Genomic DNA, 17747 nt, shown 5'->3' with positions numbered 1-17747 from the left:
GTTTCAGCATTTTGCAGTTTGCAGAATAACTTGTTGCTCAGTGTTGCACCAGCCTGTGCAGTGCCTTGGTGGTTGATGCAGTCTTATGACCAGCTCTGGTCTGTTGGATGTAACTGAGAAGTTTCCATTTCCCACATGATGTTAGTTCCTTCTTTTACCTTCGAGCATGTTACATGAGGGTAAAAAAAAGCCTCTGGCCTAGAAGTGTTCCTGTCTCTTTTCAGGAACTCCATTTTCCTAGCACCTGGAGAATGCTGACATGGAGGAGCAGAGTCATCCTTTATATGGATAAAGGGATGAGAGAACTCTGGCCTAGAAGTGTTCCTGTCTCTTTTCAGGAACTCCATTTTCCTAGCACCTGGAGAATGCTGGCATGGAGGAGAAGAGAGTCATCCTTTATTTGGGTAAAGGAATGAGAGAAAGAGATGCCACTAGTGAATAATATTTTTTTTTCCCATCTAGGACTAGAAGACAACCTCTCTAGTGTGTAACAGAGCTACTGTTTGACTCCTGAGCAGGGAGACTTATTTTTGTATTTCTGTGCTGCTGCAGGCACTGATGCTTTGAGGTACCCAGGGCTCTGTTTCTGCATGGCACAGTTACAGCATAGAGCTTATCTCCTTGGCATAGTCACTGAGACTACAAGGAGGGAAGAGAAGTCCTGAGCTGCAGTTTATTCTGCTGGAATTTGATGCCAGTCTGATGCTAGTTTCTTGTGAAGCATGTAAGCTAAAATGTTCCAAAGACTGGTGTGTCCTCTCTGCTAGGCAATAGTCCTTCTCTTTTCTGTTTCTGGAAATCTTTTGCACATTGACTAAACCCAAAGCAGAGAATCTCTCTTCTCCTCTTCTCCAGCTTTTCCTCTCCAGTTTAGAAGATAACCCTGATGGAGTAGAGGACTCCTGACACATGAATGTCATCAGGCAGAGGATGGACTTGGGGGTACCAATTTGTAATTCAAATCCAATAATTACCCAACACAATATGGTTGAGTTTCATGACTTTTAAGCTTTTGTATGTAACTTATTACCATTTTAGAAGAAACCTTGTAGGTGTTTTCACCTTCCCTTAGTAGCTGGGCCTGTTTGTATTGGCTGGACATTCTCTAAGCAAGTCTGTTGTGTTGGGAGTCTCTGGAGATTTGGAAGAACATTCAGCTTACATAGTCCAAGGCAGCAGTAGCTTTATGTGCTCTCATTAGGAACTTTCAGACCCAAGAGAAAAGGAGCCTGGTGAGGGGTTTGCCTCCAATTCTACTGTTACTTAACAGATTGAATTGCAATAGGTGGTATTTCTGTTTTGTTCAAAGTGCTGAGCTGTGTCTGTGTTTTCTAAAAGAAATAATATCTGGGTTTGTGCTTCTTTGCAGGCGTAACCTGACAAAGTTATCCCTGATATTCAGCCATATGCTGGCAGAACTCAAAGGTATTTTCCCAAGTGGCCTGTTCCAGGGAGACACGTTCCGGATCACCAAAGCAGATGCTGCAGAATTTTGGAGAAAGGCTTTTGGTGAAAAGTAAGTTTCTAACTGTGCTTAAAAATAGAGATGTGGGGAAAAAAAAACTGCACACAGCACTATGTGTTCTTAAAAATCCTGCTTTGCAGTTCAGAAGGGGCTTTGTGAGGTTAAAATGAATGATGGGAGAGAGCTACTGGTCATTGGGTCCACTCTCTGAGGTGAAATACAGAATGTTCCTACATTCTATTTCCCAGTTCTCTGTCCTGTTTTAAATGTGTCAAGTAATAAGCCCACCCTCACTTTCCTCTTGTACTGTCACAGTGTTTCCTTTGATTATTCAGCCTAAATTCTCCTCTCCTTCATTTAATTCCTTAACTTTTAAGTAAGCTCCATGAACTATGCAAAATAATCTGCTTTCTTCTTGCAAAGGCTGCCATGCTCCTAATATTAGTTGTCCTTTAGCTAAGGCATTATATTAAATTCTTTTCATCTTCCCTCCAATTAGTCTTTCCAATCACTTAGTCACCTTTCTTCTGGCTCCTCTGAACGTTTGCCAGTTTGCATAATGGCTTTGTTGAGATAGAATGAAGGAGAGAGTGAAGTGCAGTGTATGTTTGTGTGCAAACTGTTGAAATGGCAGTTGTGGTTTTTGTATCTCCTGAAACACTGACTGAAGGAACTGTAGAGGTATAAACCTCTACATTTTATTTTACAGAGTATTAAAGTCAGTGGAATTGGGTACTGCTTTCCAAGTAAGGTAACTAGGGTGCTTCACATGAAGGGTTTAATTAGGAGCTGTCAGAACAAAAAGCAGTAATATGTTTGCTCATGAATAACACAGTTGTGTGAAGCTGGGCATGTTCTTTCTACCTTTCTATTCCACATGATAATTTAAGACAAAGAAAATATTCCTTTAAACAGGAGCCTCTGTTTTGGCTTCTGATTATCTTACCTCTCCAGTTAAACCCTCTTTAGAGAATTGTCTGCAGCTATTTTTTTTGTTTTAAACTACCCAGACCTCTACTAAAAGACTTATTGTTAACTCCTCCTTTACCAGCTGCAGTGTTATGAAATTCTTATCAGGGGATGGTGCTGTATACAGCCCAGGGGTGCATGCAAGTGTTGACATGATAGGACTGCAGAAAAAGGGGAAGGAGGAAGCAGAGCTGGGCTTCAGATTCCAAAATTCTGTATGTGCAGAGAAAATTGCTTACAGTTCATAAGGCTGCTGATTTCTTGCGGTACCAAGATACCCTGTGCTTGCATAAAATTAATAAATCTCCTGTGGCAAATTTTAATCTTCCTTTTTTTCCATTATCACGAGGTGCATACTAACCAAAAAAAAAAGTATAAAGCATGTTCATGGTGGTGGTGTTCAGACATATCCCACTTACAGATGGCTTGGTGTTCCCTAGGACCATCGTTCCTTGGAAGAGCTTCCGTCAGGCCTTGCATGAAGTGCATCCAATCAGTTCAGGGCTGGAAGCCATGGCCCTGAAGTCAACTATTGACCTGACATGCAATGACTACATTTCAGTATTTGAGTTTGATATCTTCACACGGCTTTTTCAGGTAAGGATTGAGGAAAATCACTTGAGATGTGTCTCAGTGCTTCAGGTTAGACTCTTTTTTCCAAGACAAACGACATTTTACACACTAACAGGACATTATTTATGCTGTGAGGTGTTGGTCGTCTTGTTCTTCATCCTCTAAACATCTCTAGTGATACTTAGGACCCCATATTGCAGTAAAAGTGTGTGATACTTCTGGCTGTAGAGGAACAAAGTGTCTAAATACATTCTGCAACTGAGGTACATTCAATATCCTGCCATGAATCAATGTTTCCCTTTCAAAGGTCACTTTTAGACTGAAATTCTGACACAACTTCTGTAAGCCAGGAAATGTGAAGCTGAGTTTTATCAGTCTGTCTTTCCTTGTCCTTTTTTTTCTTGTTGGATTTATTTTCCATGGGGGGGTGGGTTGTTCAGGATGGAGCCCAAGCATGGAAATCTGAAGCCTGCTAACCAGAATGTTGTGCATGAGAAGTATCTATATTACCACAGTGATATTAATAGTAGGTAGAATTCTAACCCACAGTCTCTAAAAGTGCTGAACTCAAAAACACAGCTTCTGATGGTGCAATTGGGTATTTACAGGAACAAACACTTACTTCTTTGCCTTTTCCCATGTGATAGGGTGGGTTGTAATTAAGATAGGTCTAGGAGAAAAGTTCCCATGTTGGGTGTTGCAATGTAGCTGATCTCATTCAGTATTTTTTCCAGTTACAGTACATAAAGAACAAGTTAAGAGTTGCTGCAGTTTCCAAGAGATGCAAAGTTCTTAGGGAGAGCTAATTTCTTTTAGACAAAATGAGAAGTTCTGAAAAATTGGATGAGATTTAAACACCTCAAGGACACCTCCTCAGGACAGGGAGCTTTCAAAAGGTTGTTAAGACCTTTTCTGCATCACTTTAAGGAATATTTAACATGTGTGTGCTGTTTTTTTTATTCATATCTTAGAGTAACCATTAGTCCTTGCCACACCCAAGTGAGGTCAGGTGGTTAAGGAATAGTCACAAGCATCTTGCACATAGTGAAACTGAGACAGAGAGGGAAGGTCACTTCCCTGAGACTGAGTAGGAAGTCAGTCTTGGAGATCAGACTAGTCATGGTTTCTGGTCCTGTACATGATCTTTTTAAGCTCCTGTCTTTATCCCTGTCTCAGGAATGAGTCATTTTCTCTGCAGAAGCAGCACAAATTGGTAGCTATTCTTGAGCTGTCTTTTTGTGACCTCAGTGACTTCTCCCTTGGCATTTATTAAAGGAGTTTTGATTAAGGTCTGTCACAGGTGATGATTTTATCACCAGCAAGAGAGATGCTAAAGCTGCTGCATGAGAATGTGCCTTTTAGTTCCTCAGTTGGATTTGTGGTGGGATAAGAAACCTGCTCCTTTAGCTGAAGATCCCTTTGATTAAGGAGTATTGTGTGTGTGGACACCTTTGAGAAGCACGTGGTTAAGATATTTCTTTGTTGTTTCTACAGCCATGGTCCTCTTTGCTCAGGAACTGGAACAGCCTAGCAGTGACTCACCCTGGTTATATGGCATTCCTAACCTATGATGAGGTGAAGGCCCGGCTTCAGAAATTCATTCACAAACCTGGCAGGTTAGTGCTTGGCAGCAGGGCCCTTTTTTTTTTTGGTTGTTATTGCTGACATTGCTGATTACTGCACCGACTGAGGAGACTGGCTTTATTTTGTCTTTGTCCTCCTGCCCATCCCCAAAGGTGTCACAACACCTCCCTCCTGCATGAGCAGAACACAGAGGCAGACACTGCCAGAGTGAGCCTGAACCATGGGCTGCTTAGAGCCAGGAATAAGGAGGTGTATCAGTAGGCCCCAAACCTTTCTGGTGTACATGCATAAAAAAAAGCAGGAAAACCAAGCAGATTTCAGCCTCCAGAATCACTGTGTGTATTTGAAACCAACCTCAGACAGACAAGGCAGCTGACCAGTATTTGCACTGGCAGAAAGCAGCATGGTAGTGGGCTGCAAGATAGTCCTGCAGGCTAGGTGGGCTTAAGAGATTGTGGGGGTAATGCAGGGTTTTTGGGGGGCTGTGGACCTGAGCAGGGTTGGGCTACTTAATAATGTCCTGGGGAGAACTTTGCCCAGTGCAACAGGGCTGAGAGATTTCTCTTTATGCAGAAAGGGCCAAGTTGTTAGTGTGTTATTAGTTCTGTGCTGGTTTTACAAATGGAAACGTTGTGTTGTCTGCTTGTTGGTTTTGTTGTTTGTTGGGGTTTTTTTAATTTAAGTTGAAACAAATTATTCTAATGATGCTAACTTTCCTTGCTCTGGATTCTGGGTTTAGTTTCACCAGGAGGCCAGTGGCTGGATGGTTTTTTCACTTCCTATCAGATTGGAAAGTTCTCCTTTGATCTTCGTGGGGGTAAATTAAAGAAACCTAACATAAATCATCACATTATTCCTCCTAGTTTTTATATGTTGATTTGAAATAGCCACATGAAAACTGCTTACTTGACATTTATTTCTGACTCTCCCCAGTCCAAACTGAAGTTTCTTTTCCTTTGTGTGTTTTCAGTTATATTTTTCGACTGAGCTGTACACGTCTGGGCCAGTGGGCCATTGGCTATGTCACTGCAGATGGGAACATTCTTCAGACAATCCCCCACAACAAACCTCTTTTCCAAGCACTGATTGATGGCTTCAGGGAAGGCTTGTAAGTAACTATCAAGTTTTTTTACACCTTTGCCCATTATCACTGTGTTTTCTGAACCTGTGGAGGGGTCTTAAAGTCAATTGAATGGAAAAATGTACTCTCTTTTGAACAACTCTCAGCCCTTCCTTTTTATTGATTCAGCAAAACAGTTCAGTCATGTGAATCCATTGATGTCAGTGATAATTCATACTCTTAACACTTTTGGCACCCTAGAATCCTCAGCTATCTGTTGCACTGGAGAGCTGCTCTGTCCTTTTGCAGTTGCAGACAGCAAGTGTGCGTCAGTGTTTCTCTCATCATAGGTTCTGTTCCAGTCCTTAATTTGAGCCACTGCAAATGACAAAACTGGACAGTTTCATTATAGTGTGATTTAAGAAGAGTAGTCTGGGACCATAACATCCTGCTTAGAATAAAAATCACTGCCAGGAAGGAAGACAAGCTTCTTTGTGTTTTTAAAAATCACATATTTGCGTTTTGTCTGATAATAAAATTCATCCCAAACTTGTTTTGAATTCCCACCTCTCACGTCTCACCTTATTGCTTCCTCCACCATCCCCAAAAGAAATGTTATGTGTGTGGTTGTGTGTGTGTGTATGCACAGACAGAGACTTTTTTTGTTCCCCCACTGTTTACAGTTATTTATTTCCTGATGGCCGGAATCAGAATCCTGACTTGACTGGCTTGTGTGAGCCCACACCTCAGGACCACATTAAAGTTACACAGGTGAGCAAAATACTCTATCCCATAAAACTCTCTTGCTTCCTAATTTCTTGCCTCCTTAGATGTTTATACAGTTCTGTCATACTTGGTAACCCCAAGGCTTGTTTTTAAGGCTAATGTATTTTACAGGAGTTGCAGAAATCTTTGACTGGTAGGAATGGGCAGAGGTTATGTTGCAAGGGTTGGGTAAAGCTTTATGTAGGGCTGACAGAAATTTTTTAATTTATTTTTATTTTTAGAATGTTCTGCCAAATATTCATTCTTTTATGCTGTCTAGCATATCTTGAGCCCTGCTTTCCTAGGCTGTTCTTGGGACACCTAGATGAAAATCTGGGTTAACTTGAAGCCCACTTTTTTCAGAGCTTGACAGATATTTCAGATATATAAAATTATAGCTAAATCTTTGGAGAGTTCTTTGCAGACTTCTTTGCAGACTTCTTTGCAGATTTCTGTTCTCCTTTGCACTGTCTTCTTGGCTTTGGAATGGATTCATTATTTCCCAGAAATCTCGTGTTGAGTTTCTTGTGGTTATGACTAATGGTGTGTGTTGTTTTACAGTATCCACCATGTCTGTCTGTCTGTCTTTCCCCAAGGAACAATATGAATTGTACTGCGAGATGGGCTCCACGTTTCAGCTGTGTAAAATATGTGCTGAAAACGACAAGGATGTGAAGATTGAGCCCTGTGGGCATCTGATGTGCACGTCCTGTCTCACTGCCTGGCAGGTGAGGCTTTGCCTCTTCTTACCCTCTCTGAGTGAAGCCAATTGCTCATTTGCAGAAGCAGTAGATTCTCTTCTCAAAACCATTCACTGTCCTTCAGGTATGGAGATAAAAGAGCAGAACTGAGGACTTCTATAAGCTCATAGTTCAGTTATACTGGTGCACCAGTGCTTCACCAGCTCAGGGAGAAGCTGGTTAGACAGATGCCTGGTCTCCTTATCTAATAATCAGCAAGAAGTGTGAAGACTTGCTAAAAACCTGTTTTCTAATTCAAAGGGAAAATACTCCCTCTAATTGTAGCACAGCTTGCCTTCCTGTCTTCCTCTCAGTTGCAAAGCACTTGCCAAAAAGCAGGTTGAAACCTCTGTGTATGTTAACCCTGTGTTGACTTCCTGCCTGACAATGGCTGTAGTAACAGAGCTCTTCTCCCCTGAAGGAATCAGAAGGCCAGGGCTGCCCTTTCTGTCGCTGTGAGATCAAAGGCACAGAGCCAATTGTAGTGGACCCCTTCGACCCCAGAGGAGGAGGAGGGTTATCCAGACAAGGGGCAGAAGGAACTCCCTCACCCAATTATGATGATGACGACGACGACAGAGCTGATGATTCCCTCTTCATGATGAAAGAACTCGCTGGTACCAAAGTAAGATGGCCAGAGTATGTGCTAGAAGGTGTTGCAGAATGTACAAAGACTTCATCAGCTTTCTGTGGTCTTAGGGATTTGTGTGTGTGAGAGTTGCCAGACCTTATAACAGGAAAAGATTTAATCAGGCTGGAAAATGTGGGTTTAGGTTCAGTTTTGTCAGTTCAGTTTATGCTGTCAGTTCTATGGTGATATGGTGAGCACACTTTGAAGCCCTTGATCTTTTCTGGGTTGTCTTGCAGGGTGAAAAGAAGGGTGAAAAGGCTGGCTTGGCCTGTTGGAATGTTAAGATCTAGGTTTATAACACTTCTCTGCATGCTTAGCAATGCTGCGTTTGATTTATTAGCCATAGTTCACCCCTATCAGCAAAAATTCATCCATCTTCTCCAGTGATGAATACAGCCAACAAGATACAGTCAAGCTGCTGATGACTAACAGTGTAGAGGGCAGGCTGTTTTGCTGAGGAAGTCAGTTTGGCTGTCTTCTTTTTATATGGTGTCTGATAAATCTGTATAATAAAAGTGTGATAACTCTCTGCCATTGGTGTACTTCCTGGTAGCAGAGATATACAAGACAGGCATTCTTTATGGATGTTTTTTCTAAAAGTTTGCTGCTTTTGCATGGCATTTAGCATTGTTTTACTGCACAGGGAGGTGGGTTTGAATTTGGCTAATTTTTAAGAGTTGAATTCACTAAAGTAAGCTGCCTTTCCTGGTCAGGAAGAATCCTCAACACTGGTTTACCTATAGCCATATATCTCTTTAGCTTCTGCCCTGTGAAATAGGGTACTAAACAGTAAACTGTATTCCTGGAGGTAGTTTTTTTACACCTAGTTTGGGGAAGCAAAGCAATTTCCTCAGGGTGACATCCTCTCTTGGTTTGCACCAGGCTAGTGCTCTATATTTGTTGCCACTAGTGAGTTCCAACTCGTGTAAAGCTTTTCTAAGTTAGAAAGCACCAGCCTGGCTTGTAAAATAAACTTTACAAAAAAAGAGAAGAACAGGCACTGTTGTGATTTGTTAGGTGGAAAAACAGCTTTCTGGGGAGAAAAATGGAGGTTTTGGTGCACACTAGTGATGGCTGCAACAGCCATGACAATGCAGTCAAGGCAGTTTGCACATCCTTGCCTGGTTTGGCAGCAGATCCTGCCCTCTGGTGTCGAAAAGAGAAGCAGCTCCTCACACTCAGGGCTCAGCAAGGGAGGTTTGCTACTCCAGCACAACAGCTTTTCTTTTCTTGTGCCATTGCCAAGTGTGCATTTTGAGTGGTGCACCCCAGCTGCTCCCCTTGGTGTTCTTCAAGGCTTGCTGCAAGCCAGGTGCTGTTGTGCTGGGAAATTGCCTTCATTTATTGAGGCATGATTGTTAGCAAGGTAGCAATTCATTCCCAACAGCCCCATTGAAGCCAGTACAAGTCACAGAGCATGAAAACCTCTCTCTAGAGTAAAGGAGTTCTGCTGGATTTTGTCACTTGTTGATTTTCCCATTCTTTTCTTTTCCAGGTTGAGCGTCCTCCTTCTCCCTTCTCAGTAGCTCCACAGGCCACCCTTCCTCCTGTGCCACCCCGACTGGACCTTCTGCAGCAGAGAGTGTCCAATCCTCCTGGGGCTTCCAGTCCTGGCACCACTTCAAAGGTCAAACACTCTTTGCCCTTTCAGCTGTCATTTTGGTGGGGCAGGCAGAAAGGAGAGCATTCTGTTGAACTCTATATGTTCCCTGTAATACACCCTAAGTGCTTTCACACAAAGTCTTTTTCTTCTTCCTTTTCTGTAGTCTTGTTAGGCCATTTTCCTTCCATTCCCCATGAGAGCCCAGTCTGTCCTGAAAGCAAATGCTTCCTTCTGGAATCTGTGGTAGGAGAGTCCCTTTTTTTTGCTGTTAAAGGGCCTGTCTTTACTTCACACAACAAACCTGGTCCTAAGCTGAAGGACTTACTCCCTTAGGGTGGCTGGTGTTGTCCTACCAAGTTATCATCACTACCAATATCTCTGCTGGTTTTCAGCTTCAGCTGCTGCTGCCTGTGCCCTTTGGAGCTGCATTTATGGGATTGTGTTTTGTTCAGGCCAGCAGGTTAGCTGTGGGAAGGTGTCATATTCCTGTCCCAAATTTTCTTCACGAGTTTTTCCCTCGAGCATTTTTTCAGATAGAAAAGAGGGAATGAAATATGTGTGACTGGGTGAGATTAACTGGTTTTCTGATTAGCAAAATGATTTCTGAGTAGAAAAAAATAAGTAGTGTGATCTTGGTGACTTTTGGTCTTGGCTGTTGAGGAATGTCAGCAGATCTTCAGCTGGTTTGGATGAAGTGATGAAATTATGCTTGAAAGTTCAGGCATAAGAAAATACCCATTTTTATGACTATTCATTGCTGACTGATGAATGTTAACTTGGATAAATTATTCACACACAGCCTATTCTTTTTTTCTAAAGTATGAGTATCCTTAGTTTGGAATCCAATCCTCCTGTAAGCTTTGTTTTTTCTTCCAAGAAAAAATAACCTGGGGTGTTTAGTACCTGTCTGTAGCTGCAGGTGGTTCCTGTGCTGTTTCCTCAGGCCTGTAGAGACGTTGTCTCTGGAGGGTTGACTTGTGGAGATGTGGAGAGTTATCTCCACAGCCTTTGAGACAATTTCTTGTAGAAACAGCCAAAAGCCAAACCTTCTGCCACCCACCTCCCTCCTTTTTATGCTTTGTGGCTAGACTTGCCTTCCCTAAGCAACCTTCTGCATTATTCTGCCTTGCAGGCTGCACCTGGTGCTCTTCACAAGGACAAACCTTTGCCCATCCCACCCACGCTGAGAGACCTCCCTCCACCCCCACCCCCGGACAGGCCCCATCCCATCGGGACTGAAGGTCGCCCTCAGAGACGTCCCCTGCCCTGCACCCCAGGAGATTGTCCTGCCAGGGACAAGCCCCCCCCCGTGCCCTCCAACCGCCAGGCGGATCTGTGGCCATCCAGGCCGGTGCCCAAGGCCCCAGCTGTAGCTCTCAGCCCCGGGGACCCTTGGGCTGGGAGAGAACTGTCCAACAGGCACTCGCTTCCCTTTTCCTTGCCCTCTCAGATGGACTCCAGGGCTGAGAGCCATCTGCTTGGGAGCACGCTCAGCCTGGACAACCCAGTGGTGAGTACTCCTCTGGGAGGTGAAGGTGATCTGTGAGTGATTAAGTCTTCCAGGGTGCCCTCTTCTCATATTTATATCTGAATCTGGCCCTCTTGTGCCGAGGAGAAGAACTGCCAAGTGCCCTGAAAGGGAGCATGATCATGAAATATTAGGGATGGCTTCCTAGGGAAGTGCTTTTGTGCCTCTTGGGAGCAAGGAGGAAATCCCAGTTTGACCACTCATGAGCCACAGATTTGTGATCACTTCACCTTTCAGTTTTGAAAAGCTGAGAATGTTTTGTATTGGGACCCGATAGGCTGAAAAAGTATCATTTACTATGCTCAGTTTTCAGCCCTGTAAAACCTACACACAGTAGCTATGATTAATTTACCATAGTGAAATCTGAGTTAAATTTGGATCTGTTACTATTCCAATGTCATTATGAGTGACTAACAACTAACAAGTTGTTCTCTGAAAGAAATCCTAGGCAGTTTTATTTTCTTTGATTCCACTCCCTTAATTTTTCCTTTTCAAATCTCCAGCTTTCTAAAATTGAAAGCAAGTGCCATTTTAGCCAGATTGCCTGAGAAAATGACACTTGCACAGCTGTCATTCTTACATGTGTGCTTATCTGTATCCTTTTCCTCTTGTCCCCCATTTTGGCCCATTTCAGCTGAATTTGCCATAGCCATTGGAGTCTCAAAAGATACTAAATTCCTGCAGTTCTTGTGTAAACAGGCAGTTGGCTACAGGAGCAAAACCCTGCTTGTGTCTTCATTGGGGGAAAACTCTTAGGGAACTACTGAATTCCTAAGGTGTCAGTAAATGCTTTGGAATAAATGAAGATGCTTCAACAGAGGATATGTTAAGTGACTGACTGACAGCTTTGCAACAGCACTGCTGTATGTGGTGTTTCTGATTTCTGGTTTGGGGTTTTCTCTTTCAGAGCTTGAACAGCGGTCCACCGACAACCTCAGAGTGTGAACACCCCAAAATTAAACCCTCTTCATCTGCCAATGCCATCTACTCCTTAGCTGCCAGGTCTGTTGTTTTCTGGCAGAAGTGCTCTTTTCTAACTGACAGAATGGTAATTGTAGGGCTCTCTCCGTGGTGGTGCCAAGGACACAACTCTGCCAGGCTTAGTTTCAACCTCTGACAGATTCAAAACACACTGTCTAGAGTAAGTAGATGAAATCACCATCTCCAAGATCTGTGGCTAGTGCTGGTAGTTACCCCAGCTACAGCTGCCATTAGCTCTTCCATGAGTTCCCTTCTGAGCTGGTCTTTATGTGATGTAGGTAATGTACAGTGTGTGTAATGTTGTTAACTCCCTTTTGCATTGTGACTTTATGCCAGTGTGACTTCCAGCTGGGCTGCTGAGAATCCTGAAAGCCACTTTATTTCTTTAAACAGAATCACTATAAGGTGGCTACTTGTTACTTCTGCTGTGAATTTTAAAGGCCACTTTAATATTCATTAGATTTGGCATAAATGTTTTTTTTTCTGGTGTTTATACCTTATTGTTTCTTCTGCCTCTAGACCACTGCCTGTACCCAAACTGCCTCCTGGGGACCAGTCTGAAAGCGATGAAGACACTGAGTACATGTCACCATCCTCTCTGCCTGTGGTGCCTCCAGGTCCTGCTGTACAAAAACCAGAGCTCAAAATGCCTTTGGAAATGACCCAGAGTTTACGGTGAGGTGCTGGTTGTGTGTACTGTGCTTCCTCCTCAGGGCTCTGGGGGAAGCATGTTCGTTTACTAGGGCAGAGATTGGGCTTGCTAAATCTGCTGAATTTCCCCAGTGATGCTCACCAGATGCAGACTAATGTAGGAAACTGTAAATGAAATGTGACTACTGCTTGTTTGCAGAACCCTTACACAGTATTAAAGCAGTCAGATAACCACTCCCCTCTCTTTCTGCCAATAACCTTTTGAGAGCAGCAGCAACTGAAATCCAGAATTCTATTGAAAGCTTGTGTTCTGGTCAATTAAACTCTTCATCTGTACTGCAATATAGATTCCTAGAGCTTTTTCCAGGACAAATATTCTTCCACAGAGGAGTGGTGATTTCTCTTTGAAGCAGGGATCTGTGCAGAGTCTCAGTCACAGGGACTAGGTGGTGGTGTTGGGCCACTGTCAGTTGGGTGAAGGGAAATCCTTGTTCTCTCCCTCAGAGTTTTAGACTGCGACCAGCAGACGGATGGCTGCATGTATGAAGCAATGTACAACATTCACTCCCAAGTAGCATCTTCTGCTTTTGAGTCTGTCAACACTTCTGGTGAGTGGGTGTGCTAAAAAAACAACCCTAGAAACTGGGGTGCAATGAATTGGTCCCAGTCCTAGTTGGAACAGCATTTTTTTTGCTGTTAAAATGGCTAGAAAGCGTGTGGAAACATCTGTGTCTGTGTGCTGCAGACTCCATGTGGGGATGTTGTTGGGAAGCCTGGGTGGAATGCACTGGAAAAATACTCAACACTTGTTAAAAAAATTGCTGTTTTGAAGTTTTGTTTTGTTTTTTTTCAGCTGTCAGCCCACATCTATCATAAGTATTTTTAATCTAATATTACCTTCTGAAAAGAGCTACTATTGAGTGTAGGGTTTTGGCAGCAAACCCTCTGTTCTGTGTCCTGTCAATGTTTGTGAACTACAGAGGAACAGAGTCTCCCTTGAGAGAGAGAGAGAGGCTCTGTTCAGTCCCAGAGCTCTGTTCAGTTCCAGAGCTTAAACGTGCCTCTTATTCTAGATGAAGGGGACCTGGCAGCAGCAGCAGCCACTGCCAGCAATGGCCCTGAAGAGTCAGAAAATGAAGAAGATGGCTATGATGTCCCCAAACCACCACTCCCCGTTGCCATTGCCCGTCGCACACTGTCTGATATCTCCAATGCCACGCCTGCCTTCAGCAGAATGTCCTTGGAAAATGACCCTGTGACAGGTTAGAAGCCACCTGGGCTCTTCATGTTGTCGTGGGCACTGAGGGCTTGAAACTCCTGTCACTCACTCAAAGCTTTGGGAGCAGTCTGTAAAATCAGGGTTATGAGGCAGAGTTAACACTGGGTCTGTTTGGTTTACAGCTTGGAGGACACTGCCTTGGTCTCTAGCTAGCCACTGAGTTAGTACATCCCATTTACATCACAGTTAGGAAAACCTTTCATCAGCTTAAAGGGTATCCCTTAAGCCACCATTTCCTCCAGGGCATGGCATACTCTGTGCCAGAGCCTACCAGGGCATGAAGCAGAACTTCAGAACCTTGCTGCTTATCCCTCTGCCAAGTGAAAGGAGACAGGGCTGGCCTTGCAGAGCATCCATCTGGCTCTGCCTGTGGTCGTTGCCAGCAGATGGCACAACTGTGCTCTTTGAGCCCAGCAGGGCTCAGCAAGGTCAGCTCTGTATCCTTGGGGAGCAGAGGACATCTTGTCCTTCTGGCTGCAAGGCACATTCTTCGAAGGAGAAAGCAAAGCCTCATCTCTCTGAGAGCCTTTCTGAATAACACTTGACTTCTTCCCTACAACTGCCCTGCAGCTCTGAGGGACACTATGAAACTCTTCCTGTTGGGGGGCTTCCAACAGATCTGAGCACTCTGGGGATCTGCCAAGAAAGAGAAGTGAATTTCTTGTTCCTCCTGGAGGCAGAGCCTCCTCTACTCAGGACCACTTGCCCCAGTGAATCTTCTGTTTATGTTCTTCACCACCTCCCTTTCCCTGAGCTTGCCCTTCTTCAGCACAGAAAAGAGTTTACTAGTGCAGAGAATTTAAACAGCTTTTTTGTCACTCCTCCCTCCCTCCCTTTTTAAATCTGTCACTGTGTCTGTAGAATGTGGCTGACAGGGATAAGAAGGGACAGAGAGAGCTCACATCCTTCTCCCAGATGAAGTACTGAGCTTAATTATTGACAGTTCTTTGTTTCAACAGCCCTGAAATAAGAGTGGTATTGTCCTGCTCTGTGGTGTTAGGAAGTCTGCTAATGAAACTGGCTGTGAAAATGCTGATGGTTACTGCTCTGGGAAGCATGGGCAGTTTTCTGAATCACTGAGTTACTGTCAAAGCCTGGTGTTTAAGCAAGCCTGACTAGTATGGAGTACATTTTGGCAGATTGATGTACTCGTTGTGCCCTACAGTTTAGTTTCTTAATCATTTACCAAAAAAAAACGGTGCTGTGAGTTGTCCTTTCAAATTGACCTGTGGTCTCTGAAATTTGATCCAGTTCAAGCTGAAAGAGCCATTTCAGAACACAGTTTTGGGGAAGAGAAGTGGGTATTCCTTTGTCTCAAGTGCATAAAAAGTTTTTTATGTGTAAGAAGCTTTGAGGACAGGGACTTGAGCTGCATTGTGGTTGGTGAGGGAGATTCAGTGAATTTGTTTCCTGAAGAGCCTTTTCTGTCCTGGTGCTTTTGTTACAAGTTTTTCAGAAGGGCTCCACAATGACTGCCTCTTTTCTGACCAGTGCTGCAGTGCCCACTCTTAAAAAGGGATGGTTTGGGCATTCTTAGTCTTATGGAATTGTCTGTTGTGTACCAGTTCTGCTGCTAGAAAACTCCCTCTTGGGTGCCTGGAGGGCTTTCTCCAGAAGACCAATATAACTTTCTTTAAGGTGATGCCAAACACTCATGCAGAATAGTTTTCTGTGATGTGGAAAATAGGACAAAATGCTTTCTGTGATGAAAAGAAACTCAAAAATGATCAGATGTTGGATTAACATGCTAAGCAATGAGTGTTGGGTGTCTTCTTTGGCTGTTTTTTTTTCTCCCTGGGACTAGTGCAGGAGACAGCTACTGGCAGGTAGCATAGGAATGGTAAGAGGAAAGTCAGAACAGACTGACCTTACTGATCTGCCATAGCCATTAGGTAGGACAAGCACCAGCAGGAGACCTTCTGGATGGCCCTGGCCTGCTGATGGGCTGCCAGAGGAAGAGGAGCAGACCCTTCAGAGAACATCCTTCACTGCTGGAGCGGTTGTGGGGGATGAGCTGTAACTGATAGCTCTAGCTGTGTGCATACACTCCCTCAGCACACTGCAACGTGGACAACAGTTCTGTGAGGAGAGATCAGCATCTGGACAGCTAATCTGGAGGTTGCTGTCTGACTCTAGAAGGAACCAGAATGTTAGCTGAAGTTGCATGTTCTCAGTGTCACGTTTTCCCAGCAGGTCTCTATTTGTCATCCTAAGGCTGATCTCTGAGCTCTGCTCACACTCACACATATATTCCTTGTCATTGTTTTTCTATTTATGTGGACTTTTCTCAATAAATCAGCCTTATGTGGGCTCCTAGTTAAAAAAATCTTCATTCTGCACACGAGAGGGGGAGCTGAGCTAATCCGCGCGGTTCTGAGAGAGAACAGACTGGTTGGAGAGAGTGCTTTTTAAAGCACCATTTATCAGGCTGATGTCATCGCCGCTTTGTTCCGAGCAAGAACCACACGTCCCTTTTTGAAGTGCTGCATTTGTTTCTCCTTCCAGGTTTTTCAGATGGCTCTCAAGTTCCAGAAAGGCCGCCGAAGCCGCTGCCACGGAGGATCAATTCCGAGCGGAAAGCAGGGAGCTGCCAAACAGGAGGAGCCAGCAGTGGGACCAGTGCCTCACTGCAGCTCTCCAGCGAGATCGAGAACCTCATGAGCCAAGGCTACTCATATCAGGACATTCAGAAAGCACTGGTCATTGCACATAACAATATTGAAATGGCCAAGAATATTCTCCGTGAGTTTGTTTCCATTTCCTCCCCGGCGCACGTGGCCACATAGCACATTACCTCCACACCTACAGCTTCTGTGGACCAACTGCCTGGGCAGCCGTAAGCCCAGCTGCACACCAAAAGGGGAAGGGGGTTCCTTTAGAGACTTCGTGCTGAGGTCAGTCCTGCCTCTTCAGAGAATCAGTTATCAGGTTTCTGTGGTTCCAGATTTCAAAGCGGTGGAAGGAAAACGGAGCAGAATGGTGTTTTATACAGTGTGTGTCTTGGAGTCCTTTACCCCTACCTCTTGTTTGAGAGAACAGATTTATTTCCAGGGCCTTGGTAGAGAAAGGTATCACAACAAGGGATCCCCGAGCTGATGCCCTGGAGGCTGGGGGGAGTGTTTTGTGCTGTGAATTCTAAGTGAATGCTCTGAGAAGCAAAGTCTCGAGGTCGGTGTGGTGTGTCCTGTGGTTCATGGTACTAGGTTTGGATCTGTTCGCTGCTATGTGTCTGGCTCAGGCTTTTTAGAGCAGCTCAGAGGCCACTTTCTGCTGGGAATAAAGAGGAGACCTTGGAAGGATCTTTTGATTGCTTCCTGTTTGCCATGGCATTTCCCTCTTGCCTGTAAGAATAGCAGTTATTGCTTATGATTCAAGTCCTCCCTTTCTGCCCAGAGAGAACGTGACTGGCTTCTGTCAGGCATTTTGATCTTGACAGTGCTGGGAGTTGGATTTCTCTCGTGTGTCCCCTCTTGCTGGCAGCACTGGCAGCACCAGATTCCAGGCAGCTAGACGTGCTGAAAGTTTCACATGTTTTTGAGGGGTGGGAGAGGGCAGAAAGAACCCGAGCGAGAGTAAAGAACTGGCTGCTGCTTCTCCTTTTTTAGCCTTGAGCATTTTGTGCTTTGATGCTCAGACTTGATTGTGGCCCTGCTGGGCTCGAGCAGCCATCAGGGGACGTTCCCATACCTTCTTTCTCTAGGAATGTTGCACCTGGTAAATATGATGTTTTATTTATCTTCATTGCATGGTGGCTGTCGCAGATTCCTAGTGGCCTTCACCCACATTCCATCATCTCCTTCAGGGAGCCAGCTGTCTTTTTGTGCCAGGCTGTTTTGTGGAATTGGTAGCTGCAGCTGATGTTATTTGTTGGTGTCTTACCTGCTTTGCAGTCAAAGAAGTGCAGCAGTTCTCTGCATG

General features: G+C 44.3%; 1 protein-coding gene across 1 annotated transcript in view; it reads left to right on the top strand.

The window, feature by feature from the left end:
* Nucleotides 1-17182, top strand: part of CBL (Cbl proto-oncogene, E3 ubiquitin protein ligase) — a gene marked incomplete at its 5' end in the record, with an annotated part of 31459 nt that extends 14277 nt beyond the window's left edge. The window contains 14 exons of the mRNA XM_008940460.1: nucleotides 1370-1516; nucleotides 2875-3031; nucleotides 4502-4623; nucleotides 5562-5699; nucleotides 6335-6422; nucleotides 7013-7144; nucleotides 7578-7781; nucleotides 9283-9414; nucleotides 10523-10900; nucleotides 11826-11920; nucleotides 12419-12574; nucleotides 13055-13158; nucleotides 13624-13812; nucleotides 16335-17182. Of these exons, the coding sequence (XP_008938708.1) occupies nucleotides 1370-1516; nucleotides 2875-3031; nucleotides 4502-4623; nucleotides 5562-5699; nucleotides 6335-6422; nucleotides 7013-7144; nucleotides 7578-7781; nucleotides 9283-9414; nucleotides 10523-10900; nucleotides 11826-11920; nucleotides 12419-12574; nucleotides 13055-13158; nucleotides 13624-13812; nucleotides 16335-16615 (2323 nt within the window). The remainder of the gene's footprint in view (nucleotides 1-1369; nucleotides 1517-2874; nucleotides 3032-4501; nucleotides 4624-5561; nucleotides 5700-6334; nucleotides 6423-7012; nucleotides 7145-7577; nucleotides 7782-9282; nucleotides 9415-10522; nucleotides 10901-11825; nucleotides 11921-12418; nucleotides 12575-13054; nucleotides 13159-13623; nucleotides 13813-16334) is intronic.
* Nucleotides 17183-17747: the final 565 nt, after the last annotated feature.

The sequence above is a fragment of the Merops nubicus genome, unplaced genomic scaffold (assembly GCF_000691845.1).
Source record: "Merops nubicus isolate BGI_N331 unplaced genomic scaffold, ASM69184v1 scaffold12075, whole genome shotgun sequence".
Classification (NCBI taxonomy): domain Eukaryota; kingdom Metazoa; phylum Chordata; class Aves; order Coraciiformes; family Meropidae; genus Merops; species Merops nubicus.
Note: the sequence above shows the minus strand (reverse complement) of the source record. Positions and strands in the feature narration are given on the sequence as shown.